Source organism: Pelodiscus sinensis, chromosome 4, assembly GCF_052426305.1.
Source record: "Pelodiscus sinensis isolate ZL-2025 chromosome 4, ASM5242630v1, whole genome shotgun sequence".
Taxonomy (NCBI): domain Eukaryota; kingdom Metazoa; phylum Chordata; order Testudines; family Trionychidae; genus Pelodiscus; species Pelodiscus sinensis.
Window position 1 is genome coordinate 44068759 of NC_143055.1, and position 20328 is coordinate 44089086.

General features: G+C 43.1%; 1 protein-coding gene across 1 annotated transcript; it reads left to right on the top strand.

Annotated features, from left to right (window-relative positions):
- Nucleotides 1–8960: 8960 nt before the first annotated feature.
- Nucleotides 8961–19212, top strand: CHRNA9 (cholinergic receptor nicotinic alpha 9 subunit). The gene is made up of 5 exons (XM_006129494.5): nucleotides 8961–9666; nucleotides 10844–10989; nucleotides 11818–11972; nucleotides 13901–14433; nucleotides 16754–19212. The coding sequence occupies exons 1-5, from the start codon at nucleotides 9597–9599 to the stop codon at nucleotides 17314–17316; spliced, it is 1467 nt and encodes a 488-aa protein (XP_006129556.2). The 5' UTR covers nucleotides 8961–9596; the 3' UTR covers nucleotides 17317–19212.
- The last annotated feature ends 1116 nt before the right edge of the window (nucleotides 19213–20328 follow it).

Sequence of the window (20328 nt, forward strand, 5' to 3'; positions counted from 1 at the left end):
TGTTGTAAAAATGCATATTGCATATTTTAACCTTTTATTCAAACTCATTTTTGGTCTACAATAGATATTTTCATAGATCTTTCATAGATCAAACTATGATTTAAACAATGCATCCCTCAAAAACCCTGTTTTATTGCTTGATCACTATTATTATTATATATCAATAAGAAAAATGTTATAATATTTGAAAGACCACAAGTTTGAGAGTTAAAAACCAACCAACCAACCAACCAACCAACCAACCAACCAAAAAAAGCTATCTGGCTGCTTAAATTCTTCAGTGAATAAAAATTAACGTAATGGTGTTAGTATTTCCCCATCGGTTCTCCCAACTCATCTGAAGAAGTAGGTTATGCCCACGAAAGCTCAAGATACCATCCACATGTTTTGTTAGTCTTTAAAGTGCTACGAGACCATTTGTTGTTTTTTAAGTTTTTCAGTAGTAAGGGTCACGCTCTTTGTGGCAAATCTTTGTAGATTTTGTAAGAAAATACAAAAATGATTATATTTGCTCTCTAGGTAGGTGAGATTTTCTATTTCTCTATTCCACAGTCAGGGTATGTCTACACTACAAAGTTAATTCGAACTAACAGACATTAGTTCGAATTAACTTTGATAGGCGCTACACAGGCAACCACTAGTTCGAACTTAATTCGAACTAGCGGAGCGCTTAATTCAAACTAGGTAAACCTCATTCTACGAGGACTAAGCCTAGTTCGAATTAAGTAGTTCGAATTAAGGGCTGTGTAGCCACTTAATTCGAAATAGTGGGAGGCTAGCCCTCCCCAGCTTTCCCTGGTGGCCACTCTGGGCACCACCAGGGAAACTCGTCTGCCTCCCTCCTGGCCCCGGAGCCCTTAAAGGGGCATGGTCTGGCTACGGTGCCTGTGCCAGGTGCAAGCCTGCCAGCACCCAGCCAGCAGACCCTGCACCTGGCACGGCACGAACCGGCCACCCGCTCCCACCCAGCCCTCCGCGTCTTCCCGGGACCAGGCTGGCGGCTCCCGGGAGCCTGCCCCAGTCCGCAAGAGGCGGGCGCACACCAGGTCTAGTGTGGAGATCGTGGACCTCATCCACGACCTCTGCACTAGGCACAGGAAAGTGGCTGTCTAGGGCAGGATAGCTGCCAGCCTGGCCACCCAGGAGTAGGTTTGCATGAAAATCAGGGTGGTCCAGTGAGACCCCCGACCCTGAGCTTAGAATGGCCGTACTGGGTCAGATCAAAGGTCCATCTAGCCCAGTAGCCTGTCTGCCGAGAGCGGCCAACACTAGGGACCCTGGAGGGGATGGACCGAAACAATGACAAAGCCATTTGTCTTGTCCCATCCATCTCCAGCCTTCCACAAACAGAGGCCAGGGACACCATTTCTACCCCCTGGCTAATAGCACTCCATGGACCCAACCTCTATGACTTTATCTAACTTCTCTTTAAACTCTGTTCTAGTTCTAGCCTTCACAGCCTCCTGCAGCAAGGAGTTCCATAGGTTGACTATTTGCTTTGTGAAGAAGAACTGTCTGTTATTAGTTTGAAGCCTGCTACCCATTCATTTCATTTGGTGTCCTCTAGTCCTTCTATTATGGGAACTAATGAAGAACTTTTCTTTATGCACCCTCTCCACACCATTCATGTTTTTATAGACCTCTATCATATCCCCCCTCAGTCTCCTCTTTTCTAAGCTGAGAAGTCCCAGTCTCTTTAGCCTCTCTTCATATGGGACCTGTTCCAAACCCCTGATCATTTTAGTTGCCCTCCCCTCTCCCACCCTCTCTCTTCCCCTCTCCCACCTTCCCCGAGTTTTGTTCAATACAGAGAGTTTCTATTTTTGAACACACGTGTCCTTTATTTTGTACATCAGGAAGGGGGGCTAGGGAGCGGTATGTGGAAGGAGGTGAGGGAGGAATGGGGTACGAGCCCCCGATGGGGTGGCTCTGCGGACTCCTCGGGGTGGAAGCTCTCTTGCAGCCCCCCGATTGACCCCCCTGGATGGCAGCCTGCAGCAAGTGTAGCCGGGCTGATGGCCGAGTCTTGTGATATGCCAAGTGTGGGCATTCAGGGCACTCCAATTCAGGACTGCTTTGCTGTCCCTCATCAAGTTAGACAAGCGAGCGGGGAACCCCTGAGAACTGTCTGTCCAGGGTGGGGGTCGGGTCCCTTTAAGCACAGCCCTTGGCTAGCCTGAGGCAGCAGCTCCACGCTCTAAGTCCTAATCTGATGCTTTGCCGGCACTGCTTCCGGCCATCCTTAGCCTCGGTTCAGGGTTCACTCAGTGTGGACATGCTAGTTCGAATTAGCAAAATGCTAATTCGAACTAGTTTTTAGGTCTAGATGCACTAGTTCGAATTAGCTTAGTTTGAATTAACTAATTCGAATTAAGTTAGTTCGAATTAGTGCTGTAGTGTAGACATACCCTCTGTGTCTTTAGAGAAACAAATGGCAATTTTCTGTTCTACGGGGAGATAGTGTCAGTGTAACAACAGGTTGAACCTCTGTGGTCTGGCTACATCTGGAACATCATCATGTGGTCAGGCATGATTTTGGTTAGCTCGATGTCCACTTATCATGGGTATGGCCATGTTTCCCATGGGCCCAGAAAGTTTGATTACTGCCACCAGTCCTGGGTCTGTGTTCTGTGCTGTTATTTAGGTCTAATTTACCACTTAATGTCTGAGCCCATTACGCAATGGAAGCACTGGTCATGCTGCTAGACAATATTAACCTCCTGTGGTTCTGCAAATCTCTATTTCTTCTTCGAGTGATGTCCCCTTAAGTGCTCTCCACTGTTGGTGTCAGTTCATCCTGGCGCTGTAGATCATGAGCTGTTTGATCTCTTTGATCTCTCATGTGGTCCAGCTCCTGCCAGTTCCTTCTTTGCAGCCCACAGTCGCAGACTGCTACCCATTCATTTCATTTGCTCCTGGGGAGTGGGGGCATGGGGCAGTGGTGGGGAAGGAACACACTCACAGCCACCCTGGAACCCCAGTGACTCTCAGTGGTTTTCTGTGTCCCTCTGCAGGTGATCAAGGCCATCAATAGGGTGCTGCTCCGCAGAGTCATCCGCCTCACCGATGTGGACGCAGTCATCAAGGGGTTTGGCGCCTTGGGCTTCCCCAACTATAGGGGGGCAATCGATGGGATGCACATCTCCATCCGTGCCCTGGAACACCAGGCCTCAATCTACATTAACCAGAAGGGGTACTTCTCGGTCATCCTGCAAGCCATGTCTGACCACCGGGGCTGCTTCCTGGAAATCAGCGTGGGCTGGTCCGGCAAAGCACACCACGCGCGGGTATACTGCAATTCTTCCGTGTGCCAGAGGCTGCACGCCTGGGACCTTCTTCCCCGACCGCCACATCAGGGTCGGGGACATGGACATGCCTGTCTGCCTGGTGGGGGATGTGGCCTACCCGCTACAACCCTGGCTCATGAAGCCCTACATGGGACACCTCAATCCCTCCTGGCAGGTCTTTAATTCCACGTTCAGCAGGGCCCACATTGTGATGGAGGGGTCCTTCGGCCAGCTGAAGACCAGATTTTGATGCCTCCTCACCCACCTCGAACTCTGAGAGGAATATTCTGCATGTGGTGGAAGCATGCTATGTGCTGCACAATTTGTGTGAGTGGAAGGGGGAGGCTTTCCTTCCAGCCTGGATGGCAAAGTCCAACCATTTGGCAGACCTGTATGCACAACCCCGCACGGCTGCCAGCCGGGGAGGACCATCGGGGGCCTGCCCATATCTGGGAGGCCCTGCGGGAGAGCTTCCACATGGAACAGGACTGAAGTCTCCCTGGCGTGCCCCACTGGGGGCCTTGTGCCCTATTCCACCCTCACATCCTTCCACTTATCCCTCCCTAACCCCTCCTCCTGATGTCAAATAAAGGACACGTGTTTTCAAAAATATAAACTCTGTTTATTTAACAAAACTGGGGGGTATGAAACTCTGGAGAGACTGGGGAAAGGAGGGGGAGAGAGGTGGAGAGAAGGTGGGAGAGGGGAGGGGGAAAACTAGGAGGAGGGAGCTGGAAGGGGGAAGCAAAGGGAAGAAGGGGGAGGGGAAGCTCAGGGCTCAGGTGTGAGGGTCTCACCGGGCCAGCTGTCTCCCAGCATGGTGGGTGTGGGGGCCTCGGTGTCCCCGGGGAGATGGGGAGGAGGGTGTGGAGGTTGAGGAGGGAGAAGTGGGAGGGGGAGAAGGAGTGGGAGGAGGAGCAGGAGCTGGGGAGCATACCACGCACGGAGCAGGTGCTGGAGCAGCACAAGGCATCACACTCTGCTCCAGGGTCTGCAGATAGGCACAGATGGCACGACCCTGGGCAAGCTGCTCGTGCCGGAGCTCCAAATCTAGTTCCACTCAGTGGTCGAGGGTGCAGGGCTTGCAGGGCCCCCAGGTGCTACTCTTGGTACTCCTGCAGTGTTCGGTTGGTCCTCCTGCGGAGCCCTTGTGTGTGGGAGTATGTCCCAGGCAAGGTGGTCTGCCCTGCACATGCAGCTGGTGCGGCTGTGGAGAAAGAAGAGCAGTGGTCAGTTCTCCCTGGGGACGCAGTGGGTGAAGCCCAGCCCCCTCTGCGAGGTGAGGATGACCGTGCTCTGCACTGTCAGAGCCGTTGTGCTTTCACAGAAGCTATGGTCGGATTGTCCAGCTATCCCCGGGAGTGGGAGCTGCCCTGAGACTGCACCCGTGCCCCTGTGATGTGTATAGTATGACCGAGGTGGGGGGGAGATGTCCCCTGCTTCTGCGTAGAGGGGGCTTGTGAAGGGAGGGCGTCCTGCTGTGTCCCACCCCGGGGTCAGGAGCATGTCAGGTCTCTTCACACACACGTGTGGCTAACAGGCCATGGCCCCTGTGTGGCATGCAGCTGGAGCAAGTGCTCGCATGTGCACAGGTTGCTGCATGATCCATGGTTAGCAAGGCCCACGCTTGCGGTCCCTGGTCTCCTCCCCACCACTGAGGAAGGGGACAGTGATGGCACTTACATGGTGTGACCTCCCCAGACGACCCTGGTGACTCTACTGCTGGGACAGCTCGGGGGTCCGGCTGGTGTGGCTCCCTCCGTGGCAGCTCCTCCTCCACGCCCTGGTCAGGGCCCTCTGCTCCCAGCTGGCACGGACCGTTCTGTCCCCCAGGATGCGGTCCAGGGCCTAGACATAGGGGCAGGTGGGTGCCCCTGTTGGGGAGCTGCCCCATGTGGCCCTGGCATATCTCTGCCTCAATTATTTAATTTTCATGTGCACCTATTCTTGAGTGCGCATGTGGCCTTTTGTGGCCATGGTGGCAGCTATTCGGCTGTAGATGGCCGCGTTCCTCCATCTAGTGTGGAGATCATGGACATTGGAGGCCTCCCCCCAAACCTCAATGAGGTCCATGATCTCTGCACTAGTATAGGATGGCTCCTGGGAGCTGGGGGACTGGGCGGTGGAGGGCTGGCTGGATCTGGTTGCCCGGCTCATATTGGGACCACTGGGTCAGGGTCAGTGACTGTGCTTGCAGGCCTGTAGCTGACACATGCAGTGTGGCCAGAGTCTATCCCTTTAAGGGGTCTGGGGCTGGGGGAGAGGAGAGGAGTTTTCCTGGTTTGGCCCAGAGTGGCCACCAGGGCTCCCTGGAAAGGGCTGGAGGCCCCCTATTTCGAAATAAGTGTCTACACAGTGCTTATTTCGAATTAGCTATTTCGAATTTGGCATTATTCCTCATAGAATGAGGTTTAACTAATTCGAATTAAGCCCCCCACTATTTCGAATTTATTTCGAAATAGCAGTTTGCCTGTATAGACGCTATTAAAATTAATTCGAAATAATGGCTGTTATTTCAAATTAACTTCAATGTGTAGACATACCCCCAGAGTGTTTTCAAAGACACTGGCTGTTGTTGCGGCCTACCTTTGCACACGGGCCGTGATTATCTTTCCGTACCTAGATGATTGCTTGGTAAAAGGACCTGTCAGAAGTAGAGATACACCAAATGATAGCAACAACCAGGCAAACATTCGAGCTGTTGGGCCTTATACTAAATACACAAAAAAAGCAACTCTATAACTGACACAAACGCTAGAGTTCATAGGTGCTCAACTAGATTCTATATCAGCAAGGGCATACCTACCTCTGCAAACGTTTCAAGTGATCCAAGATCTTCTTACTGCTCCTCGCAGGGTGGAAGGAGGCTTCCTGCACTCTCCTGCCCCCAGGCCCTGATTGACTTAGGGGTGGGGGAGCATGCCAAGCCTCTTCCAGGGCATGAGTGCCTAGTGGGAAGAAGGGCAAAGGGGCTTCCCTACCCCCAGACCAATCATGGTCTGGAGGTGGGTAGCCCCACCCCTTCCTGTTTAGGCCCTATCCCTTCCAGGGGCCCCTGGGGCTACTTCAAACATTTTTTAAGTGACCCCCGGGCAAAAATTATTGCCCACCCCTGGTTTATACCCATCTCCAGCATAGACTTGTATCTCATCCCTATGTCTTAAGATCTCTAACATGGTGGACTGATCTGTACAACCTTCTAGCAAGCATACCGTTTCACCAAGACCAACCCTCGGTACACATAATTACTGACACATCCCTCATTGGATGTGGAGCCCACATGGATACCATGTCGATACAAGGATAATGGACTACTCGAAAGGCCACTTTATATATCAATTTATTAGAACTCAGAGCTGTTTTCAATGCATGCAAGGATTTTGCTACACACATTCCTGGCAAAAATATCCTAATACTGACTGATAACATAACAACAATGTACTATATAAATCATCAAGGAGGTGCCCATTCCCGTTCTCTATGCACCAAAGCAGTTCAGTTATGGAGCTGGTGCATATGAAACAAAATCATCCTGCTAGCTTCATGCTTACTGGGCATCAAGAACATAAGAGCAGACACCCTCAGCAGATATTTTGCCCCGGACCACGAATGGGAGCTACATCCTCCGGTTCTTCAATCCATCTTTTGGTGATGGGGTCTTCTGAAAATAGACCTGTTTGCATCCTACGAAAACAAGAAATGTTGACATTACTGTTCCAGAGCCAGCATTGAACCGGGATCTCCAGGGGACACTTTTCTTCTCAATTGGAAAGGCCCCCTCTTATATGCATTCCCTCCTACTCTGCTCATTCCCAAAGTGCTAGAGAAGATTACCAGAAACGAGGCAACAATTATTCTCATAGCACTGTTTTGGGCATGACAGATATGGTTCCCGTATCTGTATCTGATGTCTCCTTATCATCTTGTGATTCATCATGACCTCTTAACTCAGAACAGCGGAACCTTACTCTACCCACAACCACATGTTCTGTGCCTGATAGCATGACTCATTGTTGGTTCTATCAGGTGGAACTACAATATTCACACTAAGTAAAAGAGGTTCTTTTACACAGCAGAAAGCGATCTGCCCATTCCACTTACTTCCAGATTCCTTTTCTGGTGTTCCAACAAAAATTTGGACTCAAGCACAGTACCCTTACACAAAATGTTAGACTGCATCTTGTTCCTCAAGGATGCTGGATTGGCCCTTACATCCTTAAATGTACATTTGTCAGTGTAGGGTAAACTGAGGCAGTCCATGGTATCTTGCTGAGAACTAACAACTCAAATCCTAAATCATTAGGCCAGGCCTGGGGAAGCACACAGACAGCAGTTAACTTGACCCTGGTCATCCTGGCAACTACATTCCAAAGGGGCCTCTCTCTGATAAGGCCTGGCCGGTACCAGCCAGGATGCACGGTTTTCTCACTGTCTCCTGTAATTTCAGAAGAGTCAGCTTGGATCCCAAGGACTGTGCCAACACAAGGAAGGAGTCATCTCACAGTAGACATCACAATTTCAGCAAAACAAATTAACATCACCATGTCCATTTTGGGGCTTCCATCCTGTTTATGACGGCTCATTTAGCTTGTTAGGAATAACTACCTGTATTAGTGATAACGTGTTTAATTGGCAAGGGGTGGAGATACTGTGTAACTTTTGTAGTTCATTGGCTTATGTGCATATCTCATTTCCGCCACTAGACCTATCAAATCACTTCCCCTCCGTCCATCTGCTACCTATATAATCTAATGTATGTTTTGGTTAAGTTAGTGGTCTCCGGGCTAATACCTAGTTGGCACTCCACCAGCACTGTGTGTTCAATAAATCCTCTGCTTGTTTTCACCTGCACCCAGTGTTTCTGGAATTATTCCCTACTGACAGACATTACGGCTTTCCATCAACCAATAGAAAGGTTCTCAGTCCTTGTTACGGGGTGTGCAAAAAGATTTATAAAAGGTCTTTCCAACTTATACCCACCATGCAGATTACCACCACCATCGTGGAACTTGGAAATGGTGCTGGACACTCTAAACCATGCCCTCTTTGAGCCCCATTGATGATGACACTGAAGGTAGTCTTTCTGTTGGCAATCACTTCTGCTTGCAGAGTGAGCGACCTAGCAGCCTTACTGGCAGTTCCACCATATACCATTTTTAATAGAGACAACGTAATGTTGTGTCCGCATCCTTCTTTCATTCCTAAAGTGTGTTCGGACTTCTATATAAAAGAAATTGTACTCCCTTCCTTCTACCCTAAACCACACTTAATTACTAGAGATGTGATGTTTCATTTACTGGAAGTGCATAAAACCCTTGCATGTTATATAGGCAGAACTCAATCTTTCCACAAGTCTGACAGTTTACTCATTTCCACAATGTACTAAGGGGCACCCTCTGTCATAACAAGGAAAGTATTTTTGTTTTGACATATTAGTTTGCTTTCACCAGAAAGAACTGGTGAGTGTAAATTAGTGAGAGTAGTGAATATCTAGTGCCCATCACTGAATCTTAGTGCTTGAACTATAGTTTGATCACAAAGAAAACAGTGAATTTCTTTAACTAACATATGCGAAATATAAACAAATGAGTAACAATGGGCATCTGTTGCAGGTCACTCTTACTGAAAGAGTAAGAATAAACAATCTTGCTCAAACTGTTGTACTATTTTAAATCTCAGGTTCCCATGCCTGTGTGAGACTTACCTCGCAGTCATCTAAGCAACAAACACCAAAGGCTATCTTCTTTTTGTAAAGTTTCATGTCACTAAGGCCTCTGTTAAACTCGGACTGTGCTGTTCTGGAAGAATTCTATACTTATGGGGCCAGATTCTGCCACCATTACTCGTGTTGCAGAGTAAGTCACTACTCAGAATTTTCAGTGCTTTTAATGGGACTACATAGACTGAGCTACTGCTAACATAAAGATGACAACATTTGGCTCTCAATGAGGAAGTGTAAATGGAATAGTCTTCATATACTGAATCTCGATTGATGCATTAATAGTAAGAAAAAAAAAACAGTAACACTATGGAAAGAATGAGCCTTTTGTGAAGTGTTTCATCTTGATATATCCATCATTCTGGTTTCTCACTGAGAAGCAGAGTGGGCAGCTCTCAGGTTACCAGGGCAGAGTGTAGTGTGCGCTAGAGCCCAGCTGAGGACACAGGAGACGTGCTGCTGCTGAGAAGAGCTCTTACCAGCAGCACCGCATTGCTTTTGTGCAGCTGTTGCACAACTAATTTGTCCCAGCTTTGGAAGGTGAAAACAATTTTTGTGTTCCTGGAGAAGTGGTTACTTCAGGGTTCACAATGAAGAGAAATAGTATACCACTTTACTGCTTGTCCCTTTGGTTGGTTTTCACAGCAACAATGCTTCAAGGTGAGAGCACTTCCCTATACCAGTGTGCATCCAGAGGCACACTTTATACACTTGATTGATTATTCCTTGTGCATGCACTGACTTCACGGTTCTGAGGGTACAAAAACGCAGTTTTGGCAGCAATTGATCCTCTTAACTGTTTCAAGTTATTTTATTATTTGCAGAATAATCACTGTAGAAATGTTTTCTGATAACATACTTTTGCATGTGATGCTATTTAAATAGTTTCATTAGCTTTGATTTCTCTTATTTCCAGTGAAACTGGTATTTGAAATGTAGTTAGTCCTGTATTGCAGTACTAATAATTGAACAGCTAAATGGCAGAAGGGTCAAGTAGTCTGAGATACTTGGTGCATTCTTGCCTAGATAGGAATTTACTTAGGTCAGACAAATGTTAACATCCTTGTACTTTCCTTTTTGAAATCTATAACTCCATCTATAAAGATAATGCAGTACAACATAGAGAAACTTCAGAACATAAAGAAATCTGTAAACCTATGATTTTAAAGAAAATATTTCTGTGGATTATCTGTAAAGCGTGATGAATAACAATTTTTTTCACATATGCTGTAATCTTTGGAATAGATTGCAAAAATCATTGATGAAATGATCTAATTAATATATTCACTGATTACTCAATGAGCACTATACATTGGCCATATAATGGACAAAATTCATCAAATTATTTATTCAAACACGAATGCAATAAGAGAGGAGTAAATTACATAGGTAGTATTCAGTTATCTCTCAGAGTAATATTTATATGTAGGAAGACAGTACAAGCCACTAGCTAGAGAAAAGGGCTGGAAGTCAGACCTGGTTTCTAGTCTTAGCTCAGCATTTGAATGACTGTTTAAGAAAATCACTATGGTCTGGAATTTAAAACTTATTTAGGCATTGCTGCACTGAGCATTGCAATGCCTAACTCATTTTTAAAAAGGCACTTGGGAATCTAACCCTCCCCCTTTGATCCTGGGACAACTGGGGGGTGTGCCAGCAGGAGGCCTGCACAATCCTTTCTCCTCCCCATGGGCCAGAAATATGATATAGTAGTATGTGTATATGACCATCTGGATGGCAGTATGTATTATAACAAATTTTGGTTGGAGCTTTCCAAATAGCTTTCTGATATTGCACAATAATTAATGTGATATATTTAATATACAATTTGATGCAGGTGTGGAATCAGCACAAGGAAAATATGCTCAAATGCTGTTCAGTGAACTGTTTGGAGGCTATTCAAATGCTCTGAGACCAGTGGAAGATACAGATAAAGCACTGAATGTTACCCTTCAGATCACACTGTCCCAAATTAAAGATATGGTGAGTAACAAGACAGTTCCATATTTTAGAGATGTGCAAACTCTTAAACCGATAATTTGCAAACTTTTAGACCTGTATGGGTTTCAGAATTTAAAACTTAGTTCACTTGGAGACATAAAAACAGTTTGCATTTTCATCCATAAAGTGATAAATGTAATACAAATTTCTCAAAAGTATTCATAATGTGTACTCATTAGTTTAAAACACTATGACCTGTTTTTCATAGTGAACTAACTAAAAATGGTTAACCTGTTAGACTTCTTTTGTAATAGCAATTAGATACTAATTTTTTTTTTCAGGTTTGAATAATTGGTTTTGTCCCATTGCACTGATGCAAAAAAAACAAAAACAAAAAAAACAACCAACCTGGGTGGTTTTTTCCTCAATAGTTTACATACTGTTTTGCAGAAGTAGTAGTTCTTCACAGTTTATGTTGTATCCGTCTTCAATTAAAAAGTTTTATTTTTAGCCCCCATATAATTCTTGTTTGGAAAACTGATTTGGTTTGAAAATTTTGAAGGCAATTGAGAAGGTATCTGCAGAGAGAGAAGAAAAATCCTCAATAGTTTGTAAAATACAGTTGATTTAAAATAAGTGTAAACATTAACATGTGTATGTACCAAACTAAGGTCTGACCATGCATGGTTTTCAGAGAAATCAATTGGAATTGTCATATGAACAGGCCTCTGAACAGGTATTATAGAATTCTTACAGTATAGTAAATCTTAGAAGAAACACAATTATGTTTATAAAATGAACGCTCCCTGAAATTAAGTGGGGTTTCTTTGAGACATGGATTAGAAATGTTTATATAGTAATTCCTTACAGGATGAAAAAAACCAAATTTTGACTGTGTATTTATGGATTCGACAAAGTTGGTATGATACATATCTCACGTGGGACAAGAATAAATATGATGGGTTGGATTCTATCCGGATTCCTAGCAACCTGGTATGGAGACCAGACATTGTGCTGTATAATAAGTAAGTGCAATTAGAAGGGCAGTTCTTAGCACCATCACATAATTAGCTTTAATTTTCCTTTATATATAAAGAAATTTCCCTATGGGTAAGTTAACCCATAACCATCCATTTCCAGTTCATTGCACCTTTCTTTGGAGTGTTTGCATCTGGCCCATAAAGATACTGGACTAGACAGACTATTGCTGTGATCTGGTATGGCAATTTCTGTGTTAATATGATGCTATAGTAGTAGGTCTCCATGCCCCTATTCATAATTGGTCTATGCACAAGGTTAAGAGGCTGTATAGAGAAAGTGATTTATCTTGAAATTTTGGCATGGCAGTTTGGAGGTCACATCAAAAACTTTCTTTGTCCATAACAGAGCTACATATGCACAAAATCTATGCTTCAGTCACAGCTGAATTAGAAACCCAAATTAAATAGTTGATGCCTTTTTGCCCATTCTGTTGTGCTGTGCCCAGGGAGTGCTTAATTTGCTTCTAGGCTTGGCAGTTCGTAGTCCTGGCACCTGTGGGTTTGCTGCTTCAGTTATGAGAGTTAAAAAAAATTGCTTGAGTCCCAGCATTTCTTTAATTGTAAATTAAGCACTGGGGAGTTTCCAGATGATTGACTCATTATGTGGAAAAAGGATACTTTGTTGCTTCTTTAGAAAAAAAAAGTTGAAGTGTTTTATAAGGAGGAAACAATCTTTCAAAATCTGTTTAAAACAGTTTTGATCTAGTTTACATTAAAGGGACATTACTGATCAGCTTTGGTTTGCAATATCACCTACTAGAAAGGGACACCACAAAGTGAAAATTAGATTAATTCACATTAAGGACCTTTTTTCTCAATTTTTTTCCAACATCGAATTACTTACTATTATTTGAGCTAGTTTATTTGTTAGGATCGATAATAAAGCTAAAACTATCAGTTTTACTAGCACAGTGATACAGTATTTAGGCTTTCAGCATGGCAATGATCATATAATCAGACACTCCACTTATAGAATGTAGCCCCAAATGTTTACACTCCATGGTTATGTCTACACTCCAGGCTTTTTGCGCAAGAATAACTGTTCTTGCGCAAAAACTTGGGGAGCAACTATACGGCACGCGTGTTCTTGCCCATGTAAATTTACAGTAAAGCATCAGAAAAGAGGGCTTCTTGCATAAGTGGTATTCCTCTCCCCACGAGGAATAAACCCTCTTGTGCAAGAAGGCAGTGTGGATGGGCAACAGGGGTTTCTTGCGCAAGAAACCCCTATGGGCTAAAATTGCCATCAGAGCTTTCTTGCGCAAGAGAGCATCCACATTGCCATGGACGCTCTTGCGCAAAAGCACATCGCTTGAGCAAAAGCACATGGCAGTGTGGACGTGCTCTTGCACAAGACCTTTTGCGCAGCACAAAACAGTTCTTGCGCAAGAAGCCTGCAGTGTAGACGTAGCCCAAAAGACACAATCTGTGGTGCACATGTTGTAAAGGGCTCAGGGGCTCCTTATGTGGGATGCTTCTGAGGCAGCTTTTCTGGAGTAGTAGCAGGACGAGACCTAGGTCTGAGACACCTATGAACTCTGATGTGACTCTCATTAGCAGTAAAATCATCTTCTTAACATTTTTGTGGCAGCCTAAATATTGTAATAAATTCATAATCATCTAAGATTTGAAGTTTGTCATCAGTGCTGCACACTGAAATTTATAATTGCATTAGGAATAGCACTCATATTCACTGCTTCAAAAAAGAAGAGGCTCTTACTGCTTGAGCTAAGGAGAATTTCAGTTATATGTTAGCAATATTGGGACATTACACACAACTGAGTCTGTCCTAAAAAAGTCATTATGATGTCCATACACAACAGCCACCAGTTCATTACAATATTAAGTGATGTGAATTCAGACGTGTTAATCTGATTTTTCTGACATATTTTGTGTTTCAATTTATCATTTAGGGCTGATGATGACTTTTCAGAACCAGTGAACACAAATGTAGTACTGAGACATGATGGAAAAATTACTTGGGATGCACCAGCAATAACAAAGAGTTCATGTGTGGTTGATGTTTCTTATTTTCCCTTTGATCATCAGCAGTGTAACCTTACCTTTGGTTCCTGGACCTACAATGGTAATCAGGTAGACCTATTCAATGCTTTGGACAGTGGAGATCTATCTGACTTTATAGAAGATGTAGAGTGGGAAATTCATGGTATGCCAGCTGTTAAGAATGTAATCACATATGGTTGCTGCTCTGAGCCATATCCAGATATTACGTTCACACTGATCTTGAAAAGGAGGTCTTCTTTCTATATATTTAACCTGCTGCTCCCTTGTGTTTTGATCTCTTTTCTGGCACCACTTGGATTCTACCTTCCTGCAGACTCTGGAGAGAAAGTGTCACTTGGTGTTACAATTCTGCTTGCTCTAACTGTATTTCAGCTAATGGTTGCAGAGAGCATGCCTCCTTCTGAAAATGTGCCCTTAATAGGTGGGTATTTCACATTTTTATCAAGGCTAATAAGTAGTAGTTTTTTAATGTCAAGGAGACTCCAGATTCTGTTAGTGGTATGTAAAGATAAATTTTGTGATGCAAAGTTTCTAAAACCTAGTGTAATTCATCAAATGTATATGGAAGCTGTACAACTATAATGAGGTTCTATGACAAGATTTTGTGTTGCATGGGGATCAGCTGATAATAAAAGAGGGTATGTCTACACTACCCCGCTAGTTCGAACTAGCGGGGTAATGTAGGCATACCGCAATTGCAAATGAAGCCCGGGATTTGAATTTCCCGGGCTTCATTTGCATAAGCAGGGCGCCGCCATTTTTAAATTCCCGCTCGTTCGAACCCCGTGCAGCGCGGCTACACGGGGCACGAACTAAGTAGTTCGAACTAGGTTTCCTAGTTCGAACTACTGTTACTCCTCATTCCACGAGGAGTAATGGTAGTTCAAACTAGGAAGCCTAGTTCAAACTACCTAGTTCGTGCCCCGTGTAGCCGTGCTGCACAGGGTTCGAACGAGCGGGGATTTAAAAATGGCGGCGCCCCACTTATGCAAATGAAGCCCAGGAAATTCAAATCCCGGGCTTCATTTGCAATTGCGGTATGCTTACATTACCCTCCTAATTCGAATTAGGAGGGTAGTGTAGACATACCCAGAGAGAGGTGCCTGGGTTGCAGTGTTAATGAAAGAAAACTGCAGGTCAAACTTCAAGATGTAATCTTCGCAGACTCTCAAACTATAATGGTTCAATAATTGTCTGAGATGTCACACAGGGTGTTCCAGGTTTTGGTGTAGTGATTCATTTGGTGGAAATGTGATATCTTGAGAAGCTGGATGAGAACATTGTGGGTTATGTGTTAGAAGCAAAAGGGAATTTGTGGAAGTGAGGATCTGACACTGTGATAGGGAAGGGGCGAGCGCTAAGTCCTCCGTACCTTCTTCATCTCTTAGCTCTACTATGGTTTGATGATGACTCCTGGTATCACAAGACATGGTGCTGCAGACCACAGCAGTTCCATCAGGGAGAGAAGCCAGACAAACATTGGGGCTCCCTATGTCTGTTCATGCACAGCTGAGCTGTTGAACTTTTGCTATGGCCGGGAGACTGGAGAAGCATATTGAGGGTGCGATGACACTTTCTCTTGTCCCCAGGGGCATAAAAAGAACTGGTTTAGTTCCCTTCCAGATTCCTATCCTCACTTAAGTCCCACAAACTGCCCCAACTCCAAGGTAGGGTCAGGCTCGGGGGGATTTATTCTACAGGCAGACTTTATGTGAGGATTTGGGAACAATTTACAGAAGAGATCAGCTGGGGAAGCTGAAGAGCAGACCTGTTATACAGAAGGAGAAGGCCGGGTGAAGCACTGTCTTCTCTGGCTCACATGATGGATAGCCCTTTTAATGCAAACCAGAGCAGGTTAGCTGTAGAAGACTTTCCTTATGGTGCAAGTTCATTGCTTCCCATGTGCAACATAACCTGTTATCCCAGGGTGAAGCACTCATCTATCAACAAGTTCCTAGGTGGCCTGTTAGGCTCTGCAAGGAGCTGAGTACACTTATAGTACAACTTGTTCTGCAGCGTAGGACCAGGACTCCTGTTCCCTTCCTTCAGTGAGTCATAGCTGATCTGTGGGGGGAAAAGTAGAGAAGTGTGTATATGCCTCTTCTCCTGCACAGCTCAGCTTTCAGGCTCCCATTTTCTCCCCAATAGTTCTGCCAACCTGTAGACATTTCCAGCCTCTCATACATCTGGAAACTCCAAGATGAAAAATGTGATCTTCATTGTTTCTATGGTAAAAATCAACACTTATGACAATGTAAAGTAATCACTTGCAGAATAGGTCATGTGGTTTTTTTCAAAATTAATTTAGGTACTGGGAAGTGGTGTAACAAATGTGAAGTGTGTAAATGTTGATGCAGATTTTTTAGGGAGCCTAAAAATATGTGAAATTCCCTGTGAACATTTTTTTTTAAAAAGACTTTAACATCTTTTTGATAGCTTTTTGAAACTGGGACACTTGAGAGTATGAATTTTACCTTGATAATTGGAGATGGTTATTTTGAAAATGATTTGGGTCATGATCATTGGGAGATTTTGTTTGTTTGAATGGACTTAAACTATTTTAAGTGGCACACCACAATGCAAGCAGAACTATAGAGGATTAGGGTGAACTCCAGAATTCTGACAACTACTCAGTAACATTTAGCTTGATGTTGTGGGATTTTTTTCCTTTCTGCAGTGGATGATTATAACTCAAATAGTACTTTTAATAGAAATATAAATTTCCCTATTTTACATTACAGGCAAATATTACATAGCAACTATGACAATGATCACAGCATCCACTGCACTAACCATCATTATAATGAATATCCATCACTGCGGAGCAGAAGCCCAACCTGTTCCACAATGGGCAAGGGTGGTTATTTTGGACTACATGTCAAAGATCTTTTTTGTTTATGATGTGGGTGAAAATTGTATAAGTCCACAAAGAGTAAAAGCACAAAACCATAAATTAAGAAAGGACTGTAAGTATCAAAAAAAGCAGGATGGACCTGAGTCGGTGAGCAGTCAACTTTCCAAAAACAGTGACAGTGATCTTAAGAAGAAGCTGGATAGGCATTTAAATAACAGTAATGGAATTCAATGTGAAAACACCAAGGATGCTGTTAACTGCTGCTCCTGTTATAAAGTACTGATAAAGAATATTGAGTATATTTCTAATTGCATTAGAGACCACAAAGCAAATCGTGCTAAAGGAAATGAGTGGAAAAAGGTAGCAAAAGTGATGGACAGATTCTTCATGTGGATTTTTTTTCTTATGGTGTTTTTCATGAGCTTACTGATTATTGGCAAAGCAATTTAATTGAAGATATTAGAGTGTATTTTGATGTATGAAGGAATGTTTTAGCTAGTTTGCCTTAATGGTACTTTATTACTGAGAGATTTATTTTATGTTTTTGTATATTTAATTCTGTCAAAACAAACAATAATTTGAGAGATTGCAGTGATACAAGTTGTCTTCTCAGAATGGATACCCCTGATCTGATGGAATCAAATTTTGCTCAGGTAAGGGTCATATTAGCAACTTGCCAGAAGGTAAGGGCTGAGTCTAACATGTATTGAACTGAACAGTTGCAACTGCCCATATCTGTAAAATGAAGTGCGCCCTGTGAAAGAGTGCTGGACAAGTATGCTGTGCTCTTTCTTGATTAAAACAGTTTATAGTCTTGGGTTGGCTCAATAAGCATTGTATCCTAGAATCAGTGATCCTTGTGGGATACATCTCTGTAGTAAAGATAATAAAATTCCAATGGCTACATTTTATGTATGACCTGTAATATGACCAACTTGCTATGTGATATTTATTTCTCTAAATGTGAATATTTGACAATTCCCCTGAGACCATCTCTGCTAAGCTGCTGCTATCTGTCTCCCTCTTTCACTCTGTCATTTTGCCTCATCCTTTTCTTCTGGCATCCTTTTCTTCTGGCATCTTTTCTTGTTTATGTCCTAACACTCACCTGCCTCTAACTGCTGTTGCATCTCCTTTTTCCCTTCTAAATTCTATGCATTTGTTAAGAACAGAGCTATCTTGATTTCCTTACAGCTAATTCCTGCCTGGATCCCTGCTGGCATTATTTTCATGACATCAAAACTGTGCTCACCATTATTTCTATGACTTTTTCCTGGCTAAGTATTGGGCCCCTCTTCCCTTTCATTCTCCTTGAACTTTCTGCTGCATTTGACACTGTTTTCTTCTTTCTTCTTAATTGCACATCTTCCCCTGTATTTGCACAGTGTAAAGATCTACTACATGTAAGCGGGAGGAGGGCTGATCCTCTTTTGGAGCCCTACCCTAATACTGCTAAACAATGGAAATGTGATTTCTCTTTATTCAACACTGCTCATTCTGTTATTTCATTCTCCCGCTCATCCATATCTCTTTTATCTGTCTTGTCCACTTGTTGCATCCTGTTTTGACATCTAGATTTTAAGATTTTAGGGACAGGGTCTGTTTTCTTTGTCACTTGTCTATGCAATACCTAGCACAACAGGTGTGATTATTGCGTAACTGCCTTTACAAATCATAAATTTTAAACAGACTTATTGAAGTGTTGTGAAAGTCAGCCAGTTGACTTTGTAAAACTGCTCAGCACATCTACTGCTTATGTGTTTTTTATTACTACTGTATGTGCTTGATTTATAGACAAAATTCTTTTACTGATTTTTTACTCTTTTAGCTCTGCAGACTGTATATCCATCATGAAGATGTCCTTTGCAGTATAGTTAAAAGTTTACAGGGCATACCTAGGGCAAGCGAAAGACCTTTACCAAGCACCTTGAGCTTTCAAACAATGATATTCTAGATGCAGTGAGAGAAACAGGATAACACTGAAATGGATCCCAGTCAAAAGTTCATGTGATAAAACTCATTTTCATAATTGTTGCAACTTATAGCACACTGGTGAATGTGTTATTTAAGATGCCAAGTAGTCAGAACAGCAGAGCATTGTCATTGTTCTCCAAAAACTCATTGGAGGAAAGGGATTTGTATTATGTAAATGATACATTGAATTCTTAATGACTGATTTTGTCTCTTGTGTGGAATAATTAAAGCTGTAAGCCTATCTGGATTCTCATACATAATGTAAGACATAAAAGCCTAGGTGCTAGTGTAAAAGTAATTTGAGTAGTAATTAGAATAAACTAAGTAGTTGACAAAATATTGCAAGTTGTATGTAGCACTCTATGATTTCCCTGGTGCATATTCTATTCAGAAGTCAAACCATGCATTTTCCCAGAGCAGACAAATGGCACCATCTATTTGCTCTCAGTGTTAATTCTTAGACATGTACCATGAAGCTAACTAAATAAGTCTGTTCTATGCCATGGAAAAAATAATGTCTAAATGTGTGAGAGGAGGAGAAATACTAAAGATGATTCTAAATTGTTGAGACTTCGAACTACATTAAAATATGCACACAGACTTTCATACACAATATTTGCACTCATAACTGCATTTGATTTAAAATGTATAAGTGCAAATAGAAGCATAAAGATGTGTGTGGATCTTGTGTTTTCTTTAAATAAAAATTTTGTCTCTAACTATTTTTCCCCTGAAAGAATGTAAGGGTTAGAATATTTTGCACCTCCCTTTAACTTCTGTTTGAAGACCTCAAAGCATGAGAGAATTCCCTCACAGGAATGGTGTGAGGCTTCAGAATTATGCCCAAATTTTTATCAGACTGTTTAGACTGTAATCAAGTTACTCTTATATATCTGGTGGACAAATTAGATAACAGACTCTTCCTGCTACCAGACAAACAGATACAAGATTCAATGGTTTGTGGGTAGCTAAATTAAAAATAAGGTGCATATTTTAAACAACGAGAGTAATTAATTACCCATGGTTGGGGTGGATTCTCTATCACTGGCAATCTTTGAATAAGACTGGATTTTTTTCTCACAGACCCTTCAGTTCAACTACAGCTATTATTTGAAGCAGGAATGAATTAAGATCAGTCCTAAGGCCTTTGTTATCTAGGAAGTTAGACTAGATCATCGTAGTGGTCCTTACTAGACTTAAAAGAGAATTTGTGGCTATATAGATAGTGAAACTGAGTCACAAAGAAATTGAGTGATCTGCCTAAGGTGTCACACAACATAGCAAAAAATGAAACCAACAGCATATGTCCTGATATTACTAACCTCCACTTCTGTGTTTTAATGTCTCTCCCCACCAAAAAAAGCCAGAGCCTTCTTGACTTTCTAGACTCCTGAGCACTGCATACAGACTGTGAAACCTGAGAGGTCATTTCTCTTTTGAGTGTTCTATTACTCTGATATCTTATGTTTTTTATGAATGCTGCCTTAT